We start from the raw sequence: 26197 nt of genomic DNA on the forward strand, positions 1-26197 counted from the left end.
CTTCTTGCACAGGGAAGAGGAATGAGAGGTGTTGCAAAAGGATGTGTCTGTGATTTATGGGGAGCTAGCGTAGACATTTTAGAACTTCTTGTTAAGGGAATAATGAACAGAAGATACAAGGATGGCCGTAGAAGAGAATGAGAGGCAAAAATAGGGTAGGATTAAAAAAAAAGAGAGAGAGGGAAATCAAAAAAGAAAGAAGTGAAAGGAAGGAAGGAAGAGACGATTGAGCAGATTACCAGTATGCACGGACATTATTCTGACACAGTAAATGGACTGGAGGACCTCAGCACCCTCTATATGCGTGGACGCTGAGTAAGCTTATGGAAAAGTGTTGAGGAAAAGGAGTGAGAGCTCTTGCCTGAGAGGATATGTCTATGCCTCGTTGCGAGCGGTTGCATGACAAGGATGCAAGGATGGGGCAGGGCAGGGAAAGAAAGGAAAAGGACGAAGCATAGGGAGAAAAAAATAGACAGAAAGAAGAAAGAGAACAAAGAGTATGTGAGAAAGCAGAAGAATGGCAGAAGGGAAGGCAGAAGACAAGGAATGAATTTATAGAAGTAAAAAGTAAAAAAGGAAGAAAGAAAGGAAGGAATTAGGAGACGATAGAGGAGATGACCAGCACACCCCGAGCTTACCTGTAGACGCGGAACGGAGCTGGTCCCTAACAGCCTCTGCCTTGGTTCGAGTACCGCGCTCCGGCGCCGATGCCCCGTAATTAGCGCTGATGGCGCCGCCTTTGATGGTCTGTGCCGCGGCGCCGGAGGCCAATGGTGATGTGTCAGCGGGAGGAAAGGATAGAGATGGATGAAAATAGGAGGGGAAGAGGCGTAAAGAAGAAAGGTCGGCACGGCAAGTACGGTGAAAGAAAAAAAAAACAAAAAACAAAAAACCCCAAAAAACAAAACCCCAACAAAAATTGAAGGAGGAGTTGGAATAGAAGAGAGACGGAGGAAAGAGAAGAGAGTAGGAAGGGAAGAAAACCAAGTAGGACAGAGAAAGGAAAAGAGGAATAATGGAAAAAAGAACGATAGGAAAAAAGAAGAAAAAGTGAGACGAAGACAGAGGAAGACTGAAAGGCAGGAATGTATGCAAGCAAAGAGGGAGCAATGAGGAGAAAGGAAGAGAGAAAGAAAGAGGAGAAGGAAGGCCGAGCGGGGAGAGGAGATGAGGCGGCCGGGCCCGGCGGCGGGGAGCGTGCGAGGCGTCGGAGCAGCACACGGTGTCGCTGCAGGCTCAGAAACGGGGCCGGAGCGGCTCCGCCCCGGCGCGTCGGCGAGCCCGGCTGTGAGCGCGGGGGGGCGGCGCGGGCAGGAGAGGCGGTGCGTGCGGGCGGCGGCGGGGAGCCGTGCGGGGCCCGGGCGGGTGCCGGCGGCGGCTGCGGCGGCGATGGCGGTGTGTTGGGGTGCCGTGGTGCGGGTGCTGGTGGTGCAGGCGGCGTGGGCGCTGGGCGGCGGGCAGGTGCGGTACTCGGTGCCGGAGGAAGCGAAGGCCGGGACGGTGGTGGGGCGGCTGGCGCAGGACGTGGGCCTGGAGGCGGGCGAGGCGGAGGCGCGGCGGCTGCGGCTGGTGTCGGCGGGCCGGCGGGCGAGCGTGGAGGTGAGCGGGGCGAGCGGGGCGCTGGTGGTGAGCTCGCGGCTGGACCGGGAGGAGCTGTGCGGGAAGAGCGCGCCGTGCGCCCTGCGCCTGGAGGTGCTGGTGGAGCGGCCGCTGCGCGTCTTCCACGTGGAGCTGGAGGTCACCGACATCAACGACAACGCGCCGCTCTTCCCCGCCGCCCGCAAGAACCTCAGTTTACCGGAGAACTCGCCTGCGGGCTCCCGGTTCCCGCTGGAGGGCGCGTCGGATGCCGATGTCGGAGCCAACGCGCAGCTCTCCTACACACTCAGCCCCAGCGAGCATTTCCGTCTGGATTTGCGGAAGACGGAGGAGGACGGAGAGTTCTTATTCCTGGTGCTCGCGACGCCGCTGGACCGCGAGACGCTGGCTGTGCACCGTTTGGTGTTGACGGCGAGTGACGGGGGCCGTCCGTCCCTGACGGGCACGATGGAGCTGGTGATCTCGGTGCTGGACGCGAACGACAACGCGCCCCAGTTCAACCAGTCGGTGTATAAGGTGCAGCTGCCGGAAAATACGGAACGCGGCACTTTGGTGGTGAGACTAAACGCCACGGATTTGGATGAGGGGACGAACAGGAATATCTCATATTTTCTCCAGAACCTGTTCCCGCAGGAGGGAAGAGACGTTTTCGAGATCGATCGAAACAGCGGCGAGATCCGTCTTAGGGGCGACTTAGACTTTGAGGATGTTGGTCTCTATCGCCTGGAAGTGGATGCATCGGATCACGGAAACCCTCCGCTGTCGGGTCACTGCAAGGTGTTAGTGGAAGTGTTGGACGTGAACGACAACGCGCCGGAGGTGTGGGTGACGTCGCTGTCGGTGCCGGTGGCGGAGGACGCGCCGCTGGGGACGGTGGTGGCGCTGCTGAGCGTGTCGGACCGGGACTCGGGGTCGAACGGGCGCGTGCGGTGCGCGGTGTGGCCGGCGTCGCCGTTCGGTCTGGTGTCGACGTTCGCGGGCTCGTACTCGCTGGTGCTGCGGGAGGCGCTGGACCGGGAGCGGGTGTCGGAGTACGAGGTGGAGGTGCGGGCGGAGGACGGCGGGTCGCCGGCGCTGCGCGGCAGGCGCGGGGTGCGGGTGCCGGTGTCGGACGTGAACGACAACGCGCCGTCGTTCGCGCAGGCCGTGTACACGGTGCTGGCGCGGGAGAACAACGCGGCGGGCGCGGAGCTGGCGCGCGTGTGGGCGCGGGACCCGGACGAGGCGGGCAACGGGCGCGTGAGCTACTCGTTGTGGGAGGGCGGCGTCGGGGGCGCGGTGTCGGGCGGGGGGTGGCGGTCGGCGTCGAGCTACGTGTCGGTGGACGCGGAGAGCGGCCGCGTGTGGGCGCTGCAGGCGCTGGACTACGAGGAGGTGCAGGTGCTGCAGTTCGAGGTGCGGGCGGTGGACGCGGGGGAGCCGCCGCTGTGCGGCAACGCGACGGTGCAGGTGTTCGTGGTGGACGAGAACGACAACGCGCCGGCGCTGCTGCCGGGGGCGGGGGCGGGGGCGGGTGCCGCGGGCGCGGTGGAGGCGGGGCCGGTGGGGTCGGGCTCGTCGGGGGCGCTGTGGGCGTGGGCGGCGTGGGGGGCGCCGGCGGGGCAGGTGGTGGCGAAGATCCGGGCGGTGGACGCGGACTCGGGCTACAACGCGTGGCTGCGCTACGAGCTGTGGGAGCCGCGGGGCAAGGGCCCGTTCCGCGTGGGGCTGTACAGCGGCGAGGTGAGCACGGCGCGGGCGCTGGAGGAGGCGGACGGCCCGCGGCAGCGGCTGGTGATCGTGGTGCGGGACCACGGGGAGCCGTCGCGCTCGGCCACGGCGACGCTGAGCGTGTCGCTGGTGGAGGGCGGCGAGGCGGCGCTGGCGGCGGCGGCGGGCGCGCCGTCGTCGGGGTCGGGTGTGCGGGCGGCGTCGGGCGCGGAGGGCGACGCGGGAACGGCGTCGTCGTCGTCGACGAACGTGTGGCTGGTGGTGGCCATCTGCGCGGTGTCGAGCGTGTTCGTGCTGGCGGTGGTGCTGTACGGGGCGTCGCGGTGGGCGCCGCGGGCGGGCGTGCTGTCGGGGCCCGGTCCGGCGACGCTGGTGTGCGCCAGCGAAGTGGGGAGCTGGTCGTACTCGCAGCGGCAGAGCCGGAGCCTGTGCGTGGCGGAGGGCGCGGGCAAGAGCGACCTGATGGTTTTCAGCCCCAACTTGCCGCCGCCCGGCGCCGCGGCGAAGGAGACGCAGCCGGAGCCGCCCGCTCTCCTGGACACGGTCAGTGGCCCTCCCTGCCTCGCCTCTGGCCCCTTGCCCCACCGCCCCTTGCCCGCTCTCGCCCTTCTGGGCCGCCGCGTGGGCAGGCGCTGGTGGGGTGGGAGTGGGGCCGGTGCCGCGGGCCCCGCGGGCGGTGGGTGCTTGTCGTGTGCTTGAGGGTGTTAATGGGACCTTTGCATGTGGCCTCGGGTCCTTGCCGGAGCCTCCCGGCTCTTGCTTTGGGGATGGGGGTGTGGATGGGGGAGATGAAGGTACGGGCGCCCCCCGCAGGAGTTACCGTCGGCAGCTGCGGTTTGCTGTCGTGGGTGTGAGGTGGTGTCCCACAGAATGAAATCGCTGGTGATTGCGGTGAGCGGTGCCACGACATGAGCTTTGTGGAGGCTGTTGCTTGCTGGTGTGTAGCATTTCGGGTGGGAGCTTGCTGAGGGAGTGCAAGACAGGCAGGCTGTGGTGGTGACGCTTCCCCAGGCACTGTTTACTGCCTTATTCCCGTTGCTGACTGTCCTGGTATCAGCTGTGGTTTCTTGTGGAGAACTGTCCCTCTTCTCTGTTATACTCCTCTGTAAGGGACGTGATACCAGGTGACAACTGGGATATAAAGGGTTTTCTCTAACTGTTATTTCTCCCATTTCATTCACTCACCTTAGTCGTTCAGAAAGTAGAGGAGTTGCAGTGTTTTTCTTTGTTCTTTTTTACATACGGTGTTATTTTCTGCAAGTATTTTGTAAGTGTACTTATTTGTATATGGTGTTCAGGCAGAGGTGTGTGACCCGTGGTAGGTGCTGGATGTAGCTTTAATGTAATGCTGTAATGTAGTATTTCAGGTGGGAGCTTGTTGAGGGAATACAAGACAGGCAGCCTGTGGTGGTGATGTTCCCCCAGGCCCTGTTTACTGCCTTATTCCCGTTGCAGTCAAGCACTGATTGTGTCATCTGCTTTCTGTCCTCCTTTGTTATTCTCCTGTGTAAAGGGACATGATTCCAGGTGAGAACTGGGAGTTCAGGGTTTACTCTTCCCTTAGTGTATAGTCTCCCACCAGACTCATTAGGAAACTAGAGAAGGAGTTGCAGACTTTTCCTGTGCTCGTTTTTGAAGTGTCTTGTAACCGTTCTAGTATTCTCTAGGGAGAATAGTGTTCAAGGAGAGGAGTGCAAGCCAAGGTAGGTGTTACAAACAGGCATTTTGTGTTCTTGTTCCTGCTCCCTCCCTTGCCTAGGTTGTGGATACACGTTCCTGGCCAGAGTAGTAGTGTGATGTCTGCTGCCCTGTTACAATGTTCTTTCAAAATTTATATCAACAGCCAGACTGTTTCAGAACCCTGGAAATCTTCTTTTCTGAAAAGAAAAGGTAAACAAACACCCTCTGCTCCCCACCTATAGTCGGTATCATCTGTTCAAGGTGTTGTGCCTGCCAACAGTTTAGTTGTTGTCTCAGAGCATGACATCAATTCCATTGCCGTTTAGAGCTGTCCCGACATTGCCTTTAGCAAGAGTATTGCTCCCAGGTCTGCAACATTTCCGTCTGAGCTAGCTGAAGCGTTGCCAAACACGAAGGGTCATTAGCAGAAAGTCTGCTGGACAGAGAGTATGTGACAGCATCTGTGTGGTGTTTATGGTGCTCTCATTGATGGAAGGGTCTGGAAAAGCTGGAGTGAGCCTTGAGGTGGGAAAGGAAAGTGTGGCATGTTGCGGAGGTGAATGTGACGGTGGCACTGAGCAAGGCCTGTCCATGTCCTGATGTGAAGGGTGACCTTGAGCAGTGGGAAGACTCATCTGAATTAAACTCGATGGGAAGTCCATGGGCCATGTTGTGAGAAGACAGTAATGGGAGAGGATGTGCTTGTCTTAAGAACGTGTCACAGAGTGGGGAGGAGGATGCCTAGAGGAATGTATAAGTCTGTTGTGTGTGTGAGCTGTTGTCCTGCAGAATGAAATCACTGCCGATTGCGGTGAGAGGTGCCATAACATCAGCTTTGCAGAGACTTGTGCTTGCTGGTGTGTAGCATTTCGTGTGGGAGCTTGCTGAGGGAGTGCAAGACAGGTAGTCTGTGGTGGTGAGATTCCACCAAGCATTATTTACTGCCTTATTCCCATTGCTGATCGTGCTGGTATCAGCTGTGGTTTCTTGTGGAAAACTCTGCTTTTCTCCTCTGTGAGGGACGTGATGCTAGGTGACTTAAGATTTAAAGGTTTTTCTTTACCTGTGGGGTAATTTCTCCCTTTTCGTTCACCCACCAGAGTCCTTAAAGTAGGGAAGGCATTGTGGATTTTTTCTTTGTTCTTTTATTTTTCCTATGTCTGTTGTAACTATATTTAGTCATATATAGTGTTCAGGCAGAGGAGTGTGAGCCATGGTAGATGTTGGAAACAGCGATTTTTCTGTTCTTTGTTGTCCTGTCCCCCAGGTTGCGGACTTGCATTCCTGGCCAGAGGATTGGTGTGGTGTATGCTTTGTTACAATGTTTTATCAACATTTGCATCTGCAGCCACACCCTTACAAAACCACCTGAAAATTCTCTTTTTGGGAAAAAGAAAAAAACCCAACCCAGAAAAGTCAAGGCAGTTCACTCCAAGAACCCAACACAAAATGCTTCTGCAGAGCAGATATCCTTGGTGACACCTGTACATTTGCCATTTGGGTTGTGCTCTCACAGCATGAATACAGTGTCTGTTGCTGTTAGAGTTGTCCTGACACCACCTGGATAAATAGTATTGCTCTCAGGTGTGTAACGTTTCCATCTGAGATTGCTGAAGCCACAGGAGAGTGTGGGGTGAATGTGACAGTGGCAGTGAGTAGGGCCTAGCCACATCTGATGCGAAGGGTGACCTTGAGCAGTGGGAAGATTTATCTGAGGAAACTGGAAATCGTTGGGAAGACCGTGGTCTATGTCTAGACAAGAATGGGAGATGATGTGCTTGTGTTGAGAATGCATGCCCTAGAGTGGGGAGTCGGGGAACGCTAGAGGAAAGGATCAGGGAGGATGGACAGGGTGTTCCTGCCCATGATCCTTTTCCAGGCTCCAAGTTGTCTGGAGTTGGAGGCTTTCTGGATCTTGAGGTAGTCACATGGTATTGAAATGCCCACAATGTCTTCTGAGGTTACAATCTCCCACCAGAGGCAGTCCCTTGTGCTGCTCCTGCCTGATACAGGAAATGTGTTGTCTAACAGTTGGTGAGATGCTCAGTGATGGACCTTTCCCCTCCTGTTTTTGGGAAGTGTTGTGGGAGGGCAGCACTTCAACCTGCTGTCCTTGTGTATTGGAGGGCATCTCTAGCAGCTTACATAGCTGTTGCTGTGATGATTCGTTGGGCCTCCTCAGGCAGGATTTGTAAGCTCATATGAGAAGGTGAGCGTAATCTTTGTGCACTTTACTCCCCCTCCTAGTGCTCTTGCACAGTCATCCTCGGTAGGGATGGTGTGTCCTGTTGTTACACGTGGCTCGTTCTGATATGTGCACGTGCACACCAGACCCTGCCCAGCAGCCCAGCTCTGGGTCTCTGTGGTACCAATACTCCCACCAAGGTGGCATTGCGAGTGCAATTGCACTTCAGCATTTGGTGTGGGGGTGTTGGAGAGTAAGGTCTGCGTGGACTGGGACCAAAGTTGTCACAACTCTCATCACAGAATCTTTAGGAACTCTGATTCTCTTTGAAATTGCTGAAGATGCACAAAGCATCCAGGCAGCTGGGAAGAGTCTAAAAGTCACAGAGTGGTTTTGCAGCGCTCTAGGTGTTCTTTGTGAGTGAAGGTGAGGATGTGCAAAGGCTGGGGTTGGGCGTAGAGCAGGTTTTAGTGCTTTCATAGCTGGGGCATGTTTTTGTAGTGGAGCAGTGTCTGGGTATTGTGGCAGTGATGGCTCCGATTGGCAGTGATGAGGGTCTGGGGATGCATCACAGGGTGAGTGTTACCTGAGGAAAATGGAGATACTGGGTAGAACACGGTCTGTGTCATTGGGAAGGGAATGGAGAATGTCTGCTTAGTTGGAGATCTCTTTTCCCATGGTGTGAAATCAAGGCTGCCAGGAGGAAACCTCGAGTAGAATCCCAATGCACAGTGATTCTTGCCCGGGATCCTCTCAGGATCTCCCAGAGTTCTGCATAACCTCACAGCCCTGTCTCTGTGGTATTCCTGCCAGATGTGATGATGTCTGCTATACTTGTCTTCAGTCACTCTTTTTTGGTCTGGAATGCCATTGGTCAAACAGAAGCTTTTTGAAATGTGGATTGTGCTGCTAGCCTGCTGTGAACTGCTGCGCCTTTGGTTTTCCCTCTCTCACGTTGTCAACGTGTTGGTAACAGTGGATGAGATCCAGACTGGTGAATTTTGGCAGCTGTTAGGTGGCAGAGATTTAGGCAGTTGGCCATCAGGGCTGGGGATGGTTTTTCTACTCTTTTGAGCTGAGACTGATGTTGAGAGAATACCTTTAGGTTTCACGTCTCCGTCTTGCTTCCCTTGTAATAGGAGGGTGTAAGGGAGCACTGTGCACTGTCCAGCTTTTTCAAGGCTTTTGCAGAAGACGAGTCATTTTTTTCAGTCCAAGTTCCCCAGCAATCAGTCATAATGTTGAGTGAAAACATCCATTACAATAAGTTTTCCTGTCCTGAAAATGTTTTTTTACTTTGAAGAACCAGCCAGCGATCCTACAGGTAAGTTACTCATAAAGGAGATGATGTATTTTGATAAACAGATGCAATTTATTCCTATTTAGTTGTGATGTCTTCATGTTGGACCATTTTAATGTTGCCTGGATTATAGTGCCTGTAGGTTTGGATGAGCCCAGCACCAGGGCCTGCTCTCGTTCCTTTCCTGCTGCTTCCAGGCACAGTGTGATTGGGCAGCAGCAAGCATGGACGGAGGAGGGACCCAATGTATTTCTCTGAGTGGATATGTTGGGTATCAAGGGAGTGTTCTCAGGGAAAATTCTGCAGTGTTACCTTTGTGGTTTTTGGTTGGCTGTGTGACAAGTGGATCACGCTGATGAGTGAGAGGGATTCCATGAGGACTAATGCCCCTGGGTGCTGTGGTTCTTGCTGTCTGCTTCTGGCAGAGCATGCCTGGCTGAAAGGGAAGGCAAGAGCTTGATATTCATTGTGCAGGTGCAATATCAGGCCAGAAGACCAGCTCTTCGTTGAGGTACCAGAAGAGTGCTGAGGAGCTGTGGTTACCCCATGCTTTTTCAGCCTTCTTGGAGGATTGGTTTGCTGGTCTGTGATGGGTTTGAGTCCCCGAAGGAAAGACTTCCCCTGAGTTGTTTGGACACCCTGGAGCCAGTTTGCACAGATGTTGAAGTACTTGGGTCTTGTTCTTGTGTTTCAGAGGGTGGTGGTTTCTGTTCTGATGTAGCAGAGCTGTTCTTTGCTGTAAGGTTGCCTTGCTGTGTTCTTTGGTGGATCCTTGAGAGCACCAGAGGGTGAAGAGTGTGACCTTCTTGCACAAGGAAGAGGAATGAGAGCTGTTGCGAAAGGGTGTGTCTGTGCTTTGTGGAGAGTGTGGTGTAGACATTTTAAGAACTTCCTGTTAACGGAAAGATGAATAGAAGATACAAGGATGGGAACAGAAGAAAATGTGAGGCAAAGATAGGGCACGACCAAAAAAAAACCAAACACAAAACAACAAAAAAAAACCAAGAAAAAAACCCACAAACAACCACAAAAAAGAAAAAGAGAAAACAAAAAAGAAGGAAGAGACAATAGAGGAGATTACCAGTATGTGTGGACATTTATCACGACACAGTGAATGGAGTGGAGAAGCTCAGCATCCTCGGTACAGAGGGACGCTGAGTAAGCTTTTGGAAAAGTGTTGAGGAAGAGGAATGAGAGCTCTTGCCTGAGAAAATGTTTGTGCTTCACTGCGAGCGTGCTGTAGGCATTTAGAAAACATTTTGGTTAAGGAGAAAAAGTAAACATGTCTCGGCTTCGTTTCTAGAAACAAAAAAAAAAAAAACACACCAAGCGGATGCAAAGATGAGGCAGGGCAGGGAAAGAAAGAAAAAATACGAAGCATAGGGAGAAAAAAGAAGAAGAAAAGAAAAAGAAAACGGGTATGGAAGAAGGAATGATTTTATAGAATAAATAAATAAAGGAAGGAAAAAGGAGGCGATAGAGGAGATGACCAGCACACCCCGAGCTTACCTGTAGACGCGGAACGGAGCTGGTCCCTAACAGCCTCCGCCTTGGTTCGAGTACCGCGCTCCGGCGCCGATGCCCCGTAATTAGCGCTGATGGCGCCGCCTTTGATGGTCTGTGCCGCGGCGCCGGAGGCGACTGGTGATGCACTAGCGAGGGTAAAGGGGAGGGAAAGATGAGGTGGGGCGTGAAGGAGAAAGGTCGGCACGGCAAATAGGGGGAAAAAAAAACCCAAAAAAACCCCAAAAAACAGAGAAGGATTTGGAACAGAAGAAAGAAGGACGAGACCGAGAAAGGAGAAGAGAGTAGGAAGAGGAGAAAACAAAGTAGGAAAGAGAAAGGAAAACAGAAACGATGGAAACAGGTGTGAAGGAAGAAAGGGAAAAGAAGAAAAGAAGAAGGGTATGCAAGCAAAGAGGAAGCAATAAGGAGAAAGGAAGAAAGAAAGAAAGAGGAGAAGGAAGGCCGAGCGGGGAGAGGAGATGAGGCGGCCGGGCCCGGCGGCGGGGAGCGTGCGAGGCGTCGGAGCAGCACACGGTGTCGCTGCAGGCTCAGAAACGGGGCCGGAGCGGCTCCGCCCCGGCGCGTCGGCGAGCCCGGCTGTGAGCGCGGGGGGGCGGCGCGGGCAGGAGAGGCGGTGCGGGCGGGCGGCGGCGGGGAGCCGTGCGGGGCCCGGGCGGGTGCCGGCGGCGGCTGCGGCGGCGATGGCGGTGTGTTGGGGTGCCGTGGTGCGGGTGCTGGTGGTGCAGGCGGCGTGGGCGCTGGGCGGCGGGCAGGTGCGGTACTCGGTGCCGGAGGAAGCGAAGGCCGGGACGGTGGTGGGGCGGCTGGCGCAGGACGTGGGCCTGGAGGCGGGCGAGGCGGAGGCGCGGCGGCTGCGGCTGGTGTCGGCGGGCCGGCGGGCGAGCGTGGAGGTGAGCGGGGCGAGCGGGGCGCTGGTGGTGAGCTCGCGGCTGGACCGGGAGGAGCTGTGCGGGAAGAGCGCGCCGTGCGCCCTGCGCCTGGAGGTGCTGGTGGAGCGGCCGCTGCGCGTCTTCCACGTGGAGCTGGAGGTCACCGACATCAACGACAACGCGCCGCTCTTCCCCGCCGCCCGCAAGAACCTCAGTTTACCGGAGAACTCGCCTGCGGGCTCCCGGTTCCCGCTGGAGGGCGCGTCGGATGCCGATGTCGGAGCCAACGCGCAGCTCTCCTACACACTCAGCCCCAGCGAGCACTTTTCTGTGGATTTACGAAAACCGAATGAGCGAAATATTGTACCCGATCTTGTTTTAACGAACCCACTGGACCGCGAGACGCTGGCTGTGCACCGTTTGGTGTTGACGGCGAGTGACGGGGGCCGTCCGTCCCTGACGGGCACGATGGAGCTGGTGATCTCGGTGCTGGACGCGAACGACAACGCGCCCCAGTTCAACCAGTCGGTGTATAAAGTGCAGCTGCCCGAGAGCGCTGCAGAGGGGACGCTGGTTGTGCGGGTGAACGCCACGGATCCGGACGAGGGGGTTAACAGTGAGGTAACCTACGCGGCGACCAACTTCGTTCCTCCGAGTGGAAGAGATGTGATTAGTGTCAATCCGAAGACGGGGGAGATCCGTCTGACCGGCGTCTTGGACTTTGAAGAAGTCAGTGTATTTGACTTTCGCATAGAAGCGAGAGATAAAGGGACGCCACCGCTGTCGGGTCACTGCAGCGTGGAGCTGGAGGTGTTGGACGTGAACGACAACGCGCCGGAGGTGTGGGTGACGTCGCTGTCGGTGCCGGTGGCGGAGGACGCGCCGCTGGGGACGGTGGTGGCGCTGCTGAGCGTGTCGGACCGGGACTCGGGGTCGAACGGGCGCGTGCGGTGCGCGGTGTGGCCGGCGTCGCCGTTCGGTCTGGTGTCGACGTTCGCGGGCTCGTACTCGCTGGTGCTGCGGGAGGCGCTGGACCGGGAGCGGGTGTCGGAGTACGAGGTGGAGGTGCGGGCGGAGGACGGCGGGTCGCCGGCGCTGCGCGGCAGGCGCGGGGTGCGCGTGCCGGTGTCGGACGTGAACGACAACGCGCCGTCGTTCGCGCAGGCCGTGTACACGGTGCTGGCGCGGGAGAACAACGCGGCGGGCGCGGAGCTGGCGCGCGTGTGGGCGCGGGACCCGGACGAGGCGGGCAACGGGCGCGTGAGCTACTCGTTGTGGGAGGGCGGCGTCGGGGGCGCGGTGTCGGGCGGGGGGTGGCGGTCGGCGTCGAGCTACGTGTCGGTGGACGCGGAGAGCGGCCGCGTGTGGGCGCTGCAGGCGCTGGACTACGAGGAGGTGCAGGTGCTGCAGTTCGAGGTGCGGGCGGTGGACGCGGGGGAGCCGCCGCTGTGCGGCAACGCGACGGTGCAGGTGTTCGTGGTGGACGAGAACGACAACGCGCCGGCGCTGCTGCCGGGGGCGGGGGCGGGGGCGGGTGCCGCGGGCGCGGTGGAGGCGGGGCCGGTGGGGTCGGGCTCGTCGGGGGCGCTGTGGGCGTGGGCGGCGTGGGGGGCGCCGGCGGGGCAGGTGGTGGCGAAGATCCGGGCGGTGGACGCGGACTCGGGCTACAACGCGTGGCTGCGCTACGAGCTGTGGGAGCCGCGGGGCAAGGGCCCGTTCCGCGTGGGGCTGTACAGCGGCGAGGTGAGCACGGCGCGGGCGCTGGAGGAGGCGGACGGCCCGCGGCAGCGGCTGGTGATCGTGGTGCGGGACCACGGGGAGCCGTCGCGCTCGGCCACGGCGACGCTGAGCGTGTCGCTGGTGGAGGGCGGCGAGGCGGCGCTGGCGGCGGCGGCGGGCGCGCCGTCGTCGGGGTCGGGTGTGCGGGCGGCGTCGGGCGCGGAGGGCGACGCGGGAACGGCGTCGTCGTCGTCGACGAACGTGTGGCTGGTGGTGGCCATCTGCGCGGTGTCGAGCGTGTTCGTGCTGGCGGTGGTGCTGTACGGGGCGTCGCGGTGGGCGCCGCGGGCGGGCGTGCTGTCGGGGCCCGGTCCGGCGACGCTGGTGTGCGCCAGCGAAGTGGGGAGCTGGTCGTACTCGCAGCGGCAGAGCCGGAGCCTGTGCGTGGCGGAGGGCGCGGGCAAGAGCGACCTGATGGTTTTCAGCCCCAACTTGCCGCCGCCCGGCGCCGCGGCGAAGGAGACGCAGCCGGAGCCGCCCGCTCTCCTGGACACGGTCAGTGGCCCTCCCTGCCTCGCCTCTGGCCCCTTGCCCCGCCGCCCCTTGCCCGCTCTCGCCCTTCTGGGCCGCCGCGTGGGCAGGCGCTGGTGGGGTGGGAGTGGGGCCGGTGCCGCGGGCCCCGCGGGCGGTGGGTGCTTGTCGTGTGCTTGAGGGTGTTAATGGGACCTTTGCATGTGCCACGACGTGAGCTTTGCGGAGGCTCTTGCTTGCTGGTGTGTGGCATTTCGGGTGGGAGCCTGCTGAAGGAGTGCAAGACAGGCAGTCTGTGGTGGTGACGCTTCCCCAGGCACTGTTTACTGCCTTATTCCTGTTCCTGTCAAGCACTGATTGTGTCATGTGGATTCTGTCCTCCTTTGTTATTCTCCTTTGTAAAGGGAGGAGGTTCCGGGTGAGAACTGGGAGTTTAGGGTTTACTCTCCCCTTAGTGTATTTCTTCCGTTTTGATTCTCCCACCAGAGTTGTTCGGAAAGCAGAGAAGGAGTTGTGGACTTTTCCTGTGTTCTTTTTCCAAGTATCTTGTAACTGTCATTACAGTATAAAGTATTCAGGCAGTAGAGTGTTGAAGGAGAGGTGTTCAAGCCAAAGTAGTTGTTACAAACGAGCATTTGATGTCCGTGTTCCTGCTCCCACCCTCGCCCGGGTCAGGGATTCGTGTTCCTGGCAAGAGAAGTAGTGTGATGTCTGCTGCCCTGTTACAATGTTCTTTCAAAATCTGTATCAACAGCCAGACTGTTTCAGAACCCTGGACATCTTCTTTGTGAAAAGAAAATGCAAACAAACACCGCCCCCTCCCCCCCGCCCCCCTAAGTCGTATCATTCGTTGTGGTGGTGTGTTTGTCGACAGTTTGGTTTTTGTCTCAGAGCATGAAAAAACTGCCATCGCCATTTAGTCCTATTATCTACTGAAAGAGTGGAAGGTTCTTTGTACACTGTGCGTATGGTTTCATCCGTATGTTTTTTCATGGTGCTCTCAGTTGATGGAAGGGTCTGCAAATGTTGGAGTTGGCCTTGAGGTGGGAAAGGGAACTGTGGCATGTTCATGGAGGAGAATGTGGCAGTGGCACCGAGTAGCACCCAGACATGTCGTGATGTGTAGAGTGACCTTAAGCAGTGGGAAAACTTGTCTGAGGGACCTGGAAATCCTTGGGAAGAGCATGGGTGCTGTCATAGAAGTCAAGAATGGAAGATGATGTGCTTGTCTGGAGAACACATGTGGCAGAGTGGGAACTAGACAATACCTAGAGGAAAGCGTGAGGCAGGATGTGCATGGAATGTTCCTGCCCAGTGATCCTTTCCAGGCTCCAAGGTGTGTGGAGTTGGAGGCCTTCTGGATCTTGAGATAGCTACATGGTATTGGAATGCCAACATAGCTGTTGAGGTTATGAAGATTTCCCACCAGGGACAGTCCCTCGTGCTAATTCCTGTCTGATGTAGGCAGTGTGTTCCTAAGGGGGCGAGCTGCCGAATGCTGAATACTGTCTGATAGAGATTTTCCCTGTGTTTTTGGGAAAGGTGTTATAAGAGGGTAGTACTTCAACCTGCTGTCCTTGTGTGGTGCTGGGTACCTACAGGAACCTCCACAGCTGTTGGTGTTGCCATGCATGTAGAACCATAGAATGTGTTGGGTTGGTGGGACCTTCAAGTTCTTCTAGTTCTCATCCCCCTGCCATGGGCAGGGACACCTTTCACCAGACCAGGTTGCTCAAAGTCCCATCCAGCCTGCCCTTGAACATTTCATGGAGAGCATAGCCACAATGTCTCTGGGTAACGAGTTCAAGTGTCTCACTACCCTCACAGAAGAGAATTTCTTCCTAATGTCTGATCTAAAACTGTCCGCTTTCAGTTTGAAACCATCACTGCTTGTCATATCACTGCACTCCCTGACAAAGAGTTTCTCCTTACCTTTCCTGTAGGCCCCCTTTAAATAGTGGAAGGCCGCTATAAGGTCTCCCTGGAGCCTTCTCTCATCTTTCTGGCCCTCCTCTGGACCCACTCAATCAAGTCCATGTCTTTCTTAGGCTGGTGACCCCAAAGCTGAACACAGTACTCCAGGTAGGATGTCACCAGAGCAGAGGGAGGATCACTTCCCTCATCCTGCTGGCCACAATTATTTTGATGCAGTCCAATACATGATTGGCTTTTTGTGCTGCAGTCAAGCGTTGCTGGCTGTTATTCAGTTTTTCACCCACCAATATCCCCAAGTCCTTCTCCACAGGGCTGTTCTTGGTCCACTCGTTGCCCAGCCCTCATCCGTGTTTGGGACTGTCCCTGTCCAGGTGCAGAGCCTTGCACTTGGCCTTGCTCAACTTCATGAGGTTTGCATGGACCCACCTCTGAAGGCTGTTGAGGTCCCTCTAGATGGCCTCCCTTCCCTATAAAGTATCAACCACACCACTGAGCTTGGTGTGACCTGCAGACTTGCTGAGGGGGCACTCCATCCTCCCACTTATCACTGCTCTCCACCCGGACATTGAGCTGTTGTTAGCAAGTCTTTGAGTGCCACCGTCAAGCCAATTCCTTATCCACCAAATGGTCCAGCCATCAAATCCATGTGTCTCTATTTTAGAGACAGGGATGTTGTGCAGGACAGTATCAAATGCTTTGCAGAGGTCCAGGTAGATGATGTCTGTCCCTTATTCACCAACACTGTAACCCTGTCAAAGAAGGCCACCAAGTAGTCAGGCACAATTTGCCATTAGCGATGCCGTGGTGGCTGTCATCAGTTTGTTCTTTGTTTTCAAAAACCAAAGTCCATAGTTTCCCGGAGGGTCTGTTCCATGATCTTGCTGGGCACAGAGGTGAGACTGACCAGCCGGTAGTTCCCTGGGTCTCCTGTTTTTCTGTTTTTAAGCATGGGGGTTATGTTTCCCCTTTTCCAGTGCTAGGGAACATCACCAGCCTGCCATGAATTTCCAGCTATGGGGGACAGAGGCTTAGCAACTGCATCTGCGAGTTCCCTTGGGACCCTTGGATGCATCTCATCAGGTTGTATGGACCCGTGCCCATGCAGGTTCCTTAGATGGTGTCCAATGTGATTTTCCTCTGCGGTGGGCAGTACTTGATTGTCCCATTTGAGGTTTGCTGTTGTGAGCTGTTCTTCCCCTGGAATAAACTCAAGGCTGATTAGCGCTGAGAGGTGCCACACCCCCAGCTTTGCAGACGCTCTTGCTTGCTGGTGTGTAGCATGTCCCCTCGAGGCTGCTGAAGGAGTGCAAGGTGTGCAGGTTTGGAGGTTGCAGTCCCGCAGGTGCTGTTTACTGCCATCTCTGTAGCTGACTGCTGACCGTGCTTGTATCAGATGTGGTTTCTTGTCCAAAACTCTGTCCTTGTCCCCTTTGATTCTCCTCTGAAAGAGACATGATGGAAGGTGACAGTTGGGACATCAGGGTTTTCTCTCCCTGTGGTGTAGTAATTTCTGCATTTTGGTTGGCTCACCAGAGTCCTTATGAAAGTGGGGAAGGCAATTTGGACTTGTCCTATGTCCCTTTTCCAAGGATGGTGTTACTGTAGTTCGTAGTCTAAAGTGTTCCATGAGAGGAGTGTGACCCAAGGCAGGTGTTAGAAATCGGAACATTCTTTTGCTGCTCCGTCTTTCCCGCTGGATGTGGACTGCATTCCTGGCCAGAGAAGTGTCATGACTGGCCTGTTTTGATGTTTTTTTCAATGTTTGGATCAGCAGGAACAACCTTAAACAATCCCTGTTAACTTTGTTTAAAAAAAAAAAAAGTGCCTGACTTGTCCTACACATGAGATGCCCAGTGCACCTGATTGCTTGCCCAGGATCCTCTCAGGACCTCCAGAAGTACTGCATATCCTCAGGCCTTGCTGTTCTCCATGCTCTTCCTGCCAGATGAGAAGACATTTGCCGTATACAACTTAGGTCACTGTTTTTAACAGGGAATGGTGTTGGTCAAACCAAAACATTTACACCTTTTGATGAGATTTGGGCTGCCTTGTCTGAACCGCTCCTTGGTTATGTCTCTGCTCTTAGTCTTGCTCAGGAGTGGAAAAAGTGTTCCCCATGCTCAGAAGTTGGCAGAAGTTGTGTCTCAATATGGTGGAATGGGATCCTTTGGCTCTCTTCTCTTAACAAATTTTTTTTTTTTTTTTTTTTTTTTCCCTTCTCTGACATTGGCTGCGTATTGGTAACAATGTCCGAGATGCAGACTGGTGAATTTTGGCAGCTGTCGGGTGGCAGAGTTTCAGACAGTTTGCATCAGCGTGAGGGACGGCCTGTCCAGTGTTGTGAGCTGAGTTTACGTTGAGAGAATGTCCTGAGCTTTGAGGTGTCCCTGCTGCTTCCCCTGTGATACAAGTGCATAAGGGAGCTCTGTGCACTGTCCAGGGGTTTCAAGGCTTTTGCGCAAGTTGGTTCATTTTTTCCATCCATCTTCTGCAGAAATCTCTGATGACGTAAAGAGAAAATCTCCCTTAGAACCAGTTCTCCTGTCCTGTAAATGTTTGTTTTGTTTTGATTTGATTTGTTTTTTTTCCCTGAAGAAGCAACCAGTGATGCTACAGGTAAGTCACTCCTACCTAAATAAGATGCCTTTTGGAGCGAGAGATGTACTTTTGTTCCTGTCTAGTTGTGGTGTCTTCATCTTGGATTGACTAAGTGTTGCCTGGATTAGGAGTTGGACTTGATGATCCTTAGGGTTCCTTCCACCTTGAGATATTCTAGGATTCTATGACTGGACCAGCAAAGCAGCACTGTCTGCTGTCATTGCTGTCTTGCTGCTGCTTCCAGGCACAGTGTGAGCAGGTGGCAGCAAGCCCGGGTGGAGGAGGGACCCCAATAGATTTCTTGGAGTGAATGTGTTGGGAGTCGAGGGGATGTTCTCAGTGAAAATGCCGTGGTGTTACCTTCGTGTCTTTGGTGGGTGGCTGCTGCTATAAAAGTGAGAAGTGTTCTGTGGGGAGTAATGCCCCTGGGTGCTGTGGTTCTTGCTGTGTTGTTCTGGCAGAGCATGGCTGCCTGAAAGGGAAGGCAAGAGCTTGACTTTCAGTGTGCCGGTGAAAATGAGTCTGGAAAACCAGCTCTTCGTCGAGGTATCTGAGGAATGCTGAGGAGCTGTGGTTGCTCTGTGTTTTTTCATCCTTCTTGGAGATTGGTGTGCTGGTCTGTGACGGGTTGGAGTCCCCGAAGGAAAGACTGCCCTGGGTTGTTTGGATCATTGGAGCCTGTTTGCACAGATGTCAAAGTACGTGGGTCTTGGTCGTGTGTTTCAGAGGGTGGTGGGTTCTGTTGTGATGTAGCAGAGCTGTTGTTTGCCATATGGTTGCCTTGCTGTGTTCTTTGGTGGGTCCTTGAGAGCACTGGAGGCTGAAGGGCATGGCCTTCTTGCACAGGGCAGAGGAATGAGAGGTGTTGCAAAAGGATGTGTCTGTGATTTATGGGGAGCTAGCATAGACATTTTAGAACTTCTTGTTAAGGGAATAATGAACAGAAGATACAAGGATGGCCGTAGAAGAGAATGAGAGGCAAAGATAGGGTAGGATTAAAAAAAAAGAGAGAGAGGGAAATCAAAAAAGAAAGAAGCGAAAGGAAGGAAGGAAGAGACGATTGAGCAGATTACCAGTATGCACGGACATTATCCTGACACAGTAAATGGACTGGAGGACCTCAGCACCCTCGGTATGAGTGGACGCTGAGTAAGCTTATGGAAAAGTGTTGAGGAAGAGGAGTGAGAGCTCTTACCTGAGAGGATATGTCCATGCCTCATTGCGAGCGGCTGCGTGATAAGGATGCAAGGATGGGGCAGGGCAGGGAAAGAAAGGAAAAGGACGAAGCATAGGGAGAAAAAAATAAGACAGAAAGAAGAAAGAGAACAAAGAGTATGTGAGAAAGCAGAAGAATGGCAGAAGGGAAGGCAGAAGACAAGGAATGAATTTATAGAAGTAAAAAGTAAAAAAGGAAGAAGGGAAGGAAGGAATTAGGAGACGATAGAGGAGATGACCAGCACACCCCGAGCTTACCTGTAGACGCTGAACGGAGCTGGTCCCTAACAGCCTCCGCCTTGGTTCGAGTACCGCGCTCCGGCGCCGATGCCCCGTAATTAGCGCTGATGGCGCCGCCTTTGATGGTCTGTGCCGCGGCGCCGGAGGCCAACGGTGATGTGTCAGCGGGAGGAAAGGATAGAGATGGATGAAAATAGGAGGGGAAGAGGCGTAAAGAAGAAAGGTCGGCATGGCAAGTACGGTGAAAGAAAAAAAAAAAAAACAAAAAACCCCAAAAAACCAAAACCCCAACAAAAATTGAAGGAGGATTTGGAATAGAAGAAAGACGGAGGAGACGGAGGAAAGAGAAGAGAGTAGGAAGGGAAGAAAACCAAGTAGGACAGAGAAAGGAAAAGAGGAATAATGGAAAAAAGAACGATAGGAAAGAAGAAGAAAAAGTGAGACGAAGACAGAGGAAGACTGAAAGGCAGGAATGTATGCAAGCAAAGAGGGAGCAATGAGGAGAAAGGAAGAGAGAAAGAAAGAGGAGAAGGAAGGCCGAGCGGGGAGAGGAGATGAGGCGGCCGGGCCCGGCGGCGGGGAGCGTGCGAGGCGTCGGAGCAGCACACGGTGTCGCTGCAGGCTCAGAAACGGGGCCGGAGCGGCTCCGCCCCGGCGCGTCGGCGAGCCCGGCTGTGAGCGCGGGGGGGCGGCGCGGGCAGGAGAGGCGGTGCGTGCGGGCGGCGGCGGGGAGCCGTGCGGGGCCCGGGCGGGTGCCGGCGGCGGCTGCGGCGGCGATGGCGGTGTGTTGGGGTGCCGTGGTGCGGGTGCTGGTGGTGCAGGCGGCGTGGGCGCTGGGCGGCGGGCAGGTGCGGTACTCGGTGCCGGAGGAAGCGAAGGCCGGGACGGTGGTGGGGCGGCTGGCGCAGGACGTGGGCCTGGAGGCGGGCGAGGCGGAGGCGCGGCGGCTGCGGCTGGTGTCGGCGGGCCGGCGGGCGAGCGTGGAGGTGAGCGGGGCGAGCGGGGCGCTGGTGGTGAGCTCGCGGCTGGACCGGGAGGAGCTGTGCGGGAAGAGCGCGCCGTGCGCCCTGCGCCTGGAGGTGCTGGTGGAGCGGCCGCTGCGCGTCTTCCACGTGGAGCTGGAGGTCACCGACATCAACGACAACGCGCCGCTCTTCCCCGCCGCCCGCAAGAACCTCAGTTTACCGGAGAACTCGCCTGCGGGCTCCCGGTTCCCGCTGGAGGGCGCGTCGGATGCCGATGTCGGAGCCAACGCGCAGCTCTCCTACACACTCAGCCCCAGCGAGCACTTTTCTCTGGACTTGCAAAAACCGGAGGAGGACGGAGAGTCCTTATTCCTGGTGCTCAGGAAACCGCTGGACCGCGAGACGCTGGCTGTGCACCGTTTGGTGTTGACGGCGAGTGACGGGGGCCGTCCGTCCCTGACGGGCACGATGGAGCTGGTGATCTCGGTGCTGGACGCGAACGACAACGCGCCCCAGTTCAACCAGTCGGTGTATAAAGTGCAGCTGCCGGAAAACACGGAACGCGGCACTTTGGTGGTGAGACTAAAAGCCACGGATTTGGATGAGGGGACGAACAGGAATGTCTCATATTCTCTCCGGAACCTGTTCCCACAAGAGGGAAGAGACGTTTTCGAGATCGATCGAAATAGCGGCGAGATCCGTCTTAGGGGAGACTTAGACTTTGAGGATGTTGGTCTCTATCGCCTGGAAGTGGATGCATCGGATCACGGAAACCCTCCACTATCGGGTCACTGCAAGGTGGTGGTGGAGGTGTTGGACGTGAACGACAACGCGCCGGAGGTGTGGGTGACGTCGCTGTCGGTGCCGGTGGCGGAGGACGCGCCGCTGGGGACGGTGGTGGCGCTGCTGAGCGTGTCGGACCGGGACTCGGGGGCGAACGGGCGCGTGCGGTGCGCGGTGTGGCCGGCGTCGCCGTTCGGTCTGGTGTCGACGTTCGCGGGCTCGTACTCGCTGGTGCTGCGGGAGGCGCTGGACCGGGAGCGGGTGTCGGAGTACGAGGTGGAGGTGCGGGCGGAGGACGGCGGGTCGCCGGCGCTGCGCGGCAGGCGCGGGGTGCGGGTGCCGGTGTCGGACGTGAACGACAACGCGCCGTCGTTCGCGCAGGCCGTGTACACGGTGCTGGCGCGGGAGAACAACGCGGCGGGCGCGGAGCTGGCGCGCGTGTGGGCGCGGGACCCGGACGAGGCGGGCAACGGGCGCGTGAGCTACTCGTTGTGGGAGGGCGGCGTCGGGGGCGCGGTGTCGGGCGGGGGGTGGCGGTCGGCGTCGAGCTACGTGTCGGTGGACGCGGAGAGCGGCCGCGTGTGGGCGCTGCAGGCGCTGGACTACGAGGAGGTGCAGGTGCTGCAGTTCGAGGTGCGGGCGGTGGACGCGGGGGAGCCGCCGCTGTGCGGCAACGCGACGGTGCAGGTGTTCGTGGTGGACGAGAACGACAACGCGCCGGCGCTGCTGCCGGGGGCGGGGGCGGGGGCGGGTGCCGCGGGCGCGGTGGAGGCGGGGCCGGTGGGGTCGGGCTCGTCGGGGGCGCTGTGGGCGTGGGCGGCGTGGGGGGCGCCGGCGGGGCAGGTGGTGGCGAAGATCCGGGCGGTGGACGCGGACTCGGGCTACAACGCGTGGCTGCGCTACGAGCTGTGGGAGCCGCGGGGCAAGGGCCCGTTCCGCGTGGGGCTGTACAGCGGCGAGGTGAGCACGGCGCGGGCGCTGGAGGAGGCGGACGGCCCGCGGCAGCGGCTGGTGATCGTGGTGCGGGACCACGGGGAGCCGTCGCGCTCGGCCACGGCGACGCTGAGCGTGTCGCTGGTGGAGGGCGGCGAGGCGGCGCTGGCGGCGGCGGCGGGCGCGCCGTCGTCGGGGTCGGGTGTGCGGGCGGCGTCGGGCGCGGAGGGCGACGCGGGAACGGCGTCGTCGTCGTCGACGAACGTGTGGCTGGTGGTGGCCATCTGCGCGGTGTCGAGCGTGTTCGTGCTGGCGGTGGTGCTGTACGGGGCGTCGCGGTGGGCGCCGCGGGCGGGCGTGCTGTCGGGGCCCGGTCCGGCGACGCTGGTGTGCGCCAGCGAAGTGGGGAGCTGGTCGTACTCGCAGCGGCAGAGCCGGAGCCTGTGCGTGGCGGAGGGCGCGGGCAAGAGCGACCTGATGGTTTTCAGCCCCAACTTGCCGCCGCCCGGCGCCGCGGCGAAGGAGACGCAGCCGGAGCCGCCCGCTCTCCTGGACACGGTCAGTGGCCCTCCCTGCCTCGCCTCTGGCCCCTTGCCCCGCCGCCCCTTGCCCGCTCTCGCCCTTCTGGGCCGCCGCGTGGGCAGGCGCTGGTGGGGTGGGAGTGGGGCCGATGCCGCGGGCCCCGCGGGCGGTGGGTGCTTGTCGGGTGCTTGAGGGTGTTAATGGGACCTTTGCATGTGGCCTCGGGTCCTTGCCGGAGCACCCCAGCTCTTGCTTTGGGGATGGGGGTGTGGATGGGGGAGATGAAGGTACGGGCGCCCCTCGCAGGAGTTACCGTCTGCAGCTGCGGTTTGCTGTCATGGGTGTGAGGTGTTCTGCTGTAGAATGAAATCGCTGCTGGTTGTGTTGAGAAGTGCCACGCCAGCAGCTTTGCAGAGCCTTTTGCTGGCTGATGTGTAGCACTTCAGATGGGAGCTTGCTGAGGGAATGGAAGACAGGCAGATTGTGGTGGTGACAGTCCCCCAGGCACAATTTAATGCCTTATTATCGTAGCCGACTGCTGACTGTGGTGGTATCCGCCGTGGTTTCTTGTTGGAAACTCTGTCCTCCTGCCCTTTGATTTTCTTCTGCAAGAGACCTCTTGGCGTAGTATCTGCATTTTGTTTGGGCCTCCTGCCTCCTTACGAAAGCAGGAAGGGCAACATGGACTTCTCTGTTTGGTTTGCAAGTATGTTGTAACTGTAGTTAGTTGTAGAAAGTGTTCAGAGAGAGGAGTGTAACACAAGGCAGGTGTTAGAAACGAGCGTTTTGGTTTTCTCTTGCTGCTAACCCTGTCCCCCTGTTGCGGACTCACATACCTGTCGTGACTGTCGCTGGCCTGGTTTCGTGTTCTTTCACTATGGGCATCAGCAGCCATACAGTTACAAAAGACCTCACAATTTTCTTTTTGTGATAATAAACAAGCAAAGAAAACCAGGCAAAGACACCCCCTCCAAAATGAAGCCCCCAAACCTGAATTCTCCTACACAGTATAATGCATTGCAGTGGTGTGCTCGTCAGCATTTGGGTTGTTCTTCTACAGCATGAAGTCAGTGCTATTGCAATGTAGAGGCGTCCTGACAGCATCTATGGAAAGAAGAGAGATTCAATTGGACACTGCGTGCGCGGTTTCATCCGCATGTTTTTTCGTGGTGCTCTCAGTTGATGGAAGGGTCTGTAAATGCTGGAGTGGGCCTTGAGCTGGGAAAGGAAACTGTGGCATGTTGGCCATAGGCAATGTGTTCTTAAGAGGGGGTTAGATGCATACAACTGAATGCTGTCTGATGGAGCTTTTCCCTGTCTTTTTGGGAAAGGTGTTGTAGGAGGGTAGTGCTTCAACCTGCTGTCCTTGTGTAGTGGTGGGCATGCGTAAGAGCTTCCACATCCATTGATGTTTCTGTGATGATTCCTTACTCCTCCTCAGGTGGGATTTGTAAGCAGATGTAATGAGGGGGTGGGTATAATCTGTGTGTGCTTGATATCCCCTACTTTTGCCCATGCACAGTTGGCCTCAGTACAGATGCTGTGTCCCCTATTGATGCTTAACTCAGATGTGTGCACAGATGTGCCAAACACTGCACAGCAGCCCAGCTCTGTTTTTCTGTGGTACAAACCGTCCCAGAGAGTTGATACTGTGAGTGTGCTTGTGCTCCAGCATTTGGTGTGGTTCTCTGAAAGAATAAAATCTGTGTGGATTGGGATCTGAGCTGTTGTGTCTGTAACCACAGAGCCTTTAAGAACTCTAATGTGCAGCTCTGTGGTGTTTCCATCTGAGATTGCTGAAAAGGCACAAAGCATTCAGGGTTTGCAGCCCTTTGTACGTTCTTCGTGCCAATCGTGAGGGAAGGTGAGGATATGCAAAGGCCTGGATTGTGCTCAGAGCAGGTTTTATTGCTGGGGCATGTTTTTTTGATGGAGAAATGTCCAGGTACTGTGGCAGCAATCCTGCAAGTGGGATGGAGCAGGCCTGGGGCATCCATCACAAGGTGGGTGACTTTGAGTGGGGAAGAGTCTTCCCTGAGGAACTGGAGATGCCTGTGCCATTAGAACTGTAGCTTAGAACCGTAGCCTCTCTGCTTAGCTGAATATCTCATTTGCCATGGACTGGGATAGAGGATATCAGTAGAAAACCGTGGGAAGATGCCTGGTTCAGTGGGTTCTTGCCCAGGATCCTCTCAGGACCTCCAGAAGTACTGCATATCCTCAGGCCTTGCTGTTCTCCATGCTCTTCCTGCCAGATGAGAAGACATCTGCCATGCAGAAATTGGATCACTTGTTTTTAACAGGGAATGGTGTTGGTCAAACCAAAGCATTTACACATTTTGATGAGATTTGGGCAGCCTTGTCTGAACCGCTCCTTGGTTATGTCTCTGCTGTTGGTCTTACTAGGGAGTGAGGAAGTGTTCTCCATGCTCAAAAGTTGGCAAAACTTGTGTTCCAGTATGGTGGAATGGGATCCTTTGGTTCTCTCCTCTTACCAAAAAATTCCATCTTTTTTTTTTTTTTTTCCTTCTCTCGCATTGGCAGCGTGTTGGTAACTGTGGCTGTGATGCAGACTGGTGAATTTTGGCAGCTGTCAAGTGGCAGAGTTTCAGACAGTTTGGCATCAGTGTGGGGAATGGCTTTTCCAGTGTCATGAGCTGAGGTTGACGTTGAGAGAATGTCCCGAGCTTTGAGGTGTCCCTGCTGCTTCCCCTGTGATAGAAGTGCATAAGGGAGCACTGCGCACTGTCCAGTGGTTTCAAGGCTTTTGCGGAAGGTGGGTTATTTTTTTCCATCCATCTTCTGCAGAAATCTGTGATAACGTTAAGGGAAAATCTCCCATAGATCAAGTTCCTGTCTACTGAAAAAGTTTCTTTTCTGAAGAAACAAACAATGATGCTACAGGTAAGTCACTCTGACCTAAAGAAGATGCGTCTGAGAGAGTGATGTACTTTTGTTCCTGTTCAGTCGTGGTATTTTCATCTTGGATTGACTAAGTGTTGCCTGGATTGGGAGTTAGACTTGAGGATCCTTAAGGTCCCTTCCACCTTGAGATATTCTATGATTCCATGACTGGACCAGCAAAGCAGCACTGTCTGCTGTCATTGCTGTCTTGCTGCTGCTTCCAGGCACAGTGTGAGCAGGTGGCAGCAAGCCCGGGTGGAGGAGGGACCCTAATGGATTTTTTGGGGTGGATGTGTTGGGAGTCGAGGGGATGTTCTCAGTGAAAATGCTATGGTGTTACCTTTGTGTCTTTGATGGGTGGCTCCTGCTATAAAAGTGAGAAGTGTTCTGTGGGGAGTAATGCCCCTGGGTATGGGGGTTCTTGCTGTGCTGTTCTGGCAGAGCATGGCTGCCTGAAAGGGAAAGCAGGAGTATGACATTCCTCATGCAGGTGGAATATGAGGCCAGAAGAATAGTTATTCATTGGGGTACCTGAAGCGTGCTGGGGAGCTGTGTTTGTTCCATGCTTTTTCATCTTTCTTGGAGGATTGGTGTGCTGATCTGTGATGGGTTTGGGTCTCTGAAGGAAAGACTGCCCTGAGTTGTTTGGACACCTTGGAGCCTGTTTGCCCAGATGTCAAAGTACTTGGGTCTTGGTCTTGTGTTTCAGAGTGTGGTGGCTTCTCTTCCTTGAGAGGTCGGGCAGTGCAGAGTGCGGTCTTCTTGCAGGAGCGGAGGGAAGCGATGGCGCAGGGGCAGTCTGTCTTGCAGAGATGGGAGGAAAGCAGGAAGTTTATTCCTCATCTGGAGATCTGGAAAGCAGCAGGGAAAAGGCATGAGCGCTCTTGCCAAAAGTTATGTCCGTGTTCCACGACAAGAGTGATGTAATCACATAGAAAAGCTGTTGGTTAAGGAGTCAAAGCAGGGAAATATACAGAAGAAG

The 26197-nt window shown here is 56.1% G+C and overlaps 2 protein-coding genes and 1 pseudogene across 2 annotated transcripts; all 3 read left to right on the forward strand.

Moving 5' to 3' along the window:
- Positions 1-1389: 1389 nt before the first annotated feature.
- On the forward strand, positions 1390-8732 carry LOC147414739 (protocadherin alpha-2-like). The gene is made up of 6 exons (XM_086471197.1): positions 1390-3852; positions 4765-4816; positions 4967-5012; positions 6257-6288; positions 6869-6920; positions 8672-8732. The coding sequence occupies exons 1-6, from the start codon at positions 1390-1392 to the stop codon at positions 8730-8732; spliced, it is 2706 nt and encodes a 901-aa protein (XP_086327323.1).
- Positions 8733-10681: 1949 nt separating this feature from the next.
- On the forward strand, positions 10682-17963 carry LOC147414740 (protocadherin alpha-2 pseudogene; annotated as a pseudogene).
- Positions 17964-19884: 1921 nt separating this feature from the next.
- LOC147414741 (protocadherin alpha-2-like) lies at positions 19885-25671 on the forward strand. The gene is made up of 3 exons (XM_086471199.1): positions 19885-22347; positions 25156-25215; positions 25657-25671. Exons 1-3 carry the CDS (start codon positions 19885-19887, stop codon positions 25669-25671), a joined length of 2538 nt encoding a protein of 845 aa, XP_086327325.1.
- The last annotated feature ends 526 nt before the right edge of the window (positions 25672-26197 follow it).

The sequence above is a fragment of the Leptosomus discolor genome, chromosome 10 (genome assembly GCF_034619465.1).
Source record: "Leptosomus discolor isolate bLepDis1 chromosome 10, bLepDis1.hap2, whole genome shotgun sequence".
NCBI lineage: Eukaryota > Metazoa > Chordata > Aves > Leptosomiformes > Leptosomidae > Leptosomus > Leptosomus discolor.

Excerpts from the sequence above, each read along its gene's own strand:
- LOC147414741 (XM_086471199.1), top strand. The coding sequence starts at position 19,885 with ATGGCGGTGTGTTGGGGTGCCGTGGTGCGGGTGCTGGTGGTGCAGGCG. Across the intron at positions 22,348-25,155 it reads CGCCCGCTCTCCTGGACACG|ATCAAGTTCCTGTCTACTGA; the intron begins GTCAGTGGCCCT and ends AATCTCCCATAG.
- LOC147414739 (XM_086471197.1), top strand. The coding sequence starts at position 1,390 with ATGGCGGTGTGTTGGGGTGCCGTGGTGCGGGTGCTGGTGGTGCAGGCG. Across the intron at positions 5,013-6,256 it reads GGAGAGGAGTGCAAGCCAAG|GTTGCGGACTTGCATTCCTG; the intron begins GTAGGTGTTACA and ends CCTGTCCCCCAG. Across the intron at positions 6,289-6,868 it reads CATTCCTGGCCAGAGGATTG|GCTCCAAGTTGTCTGGAGTT; the intron begins GTGTGGTGTATG and ends ATCCTTTTCCAG.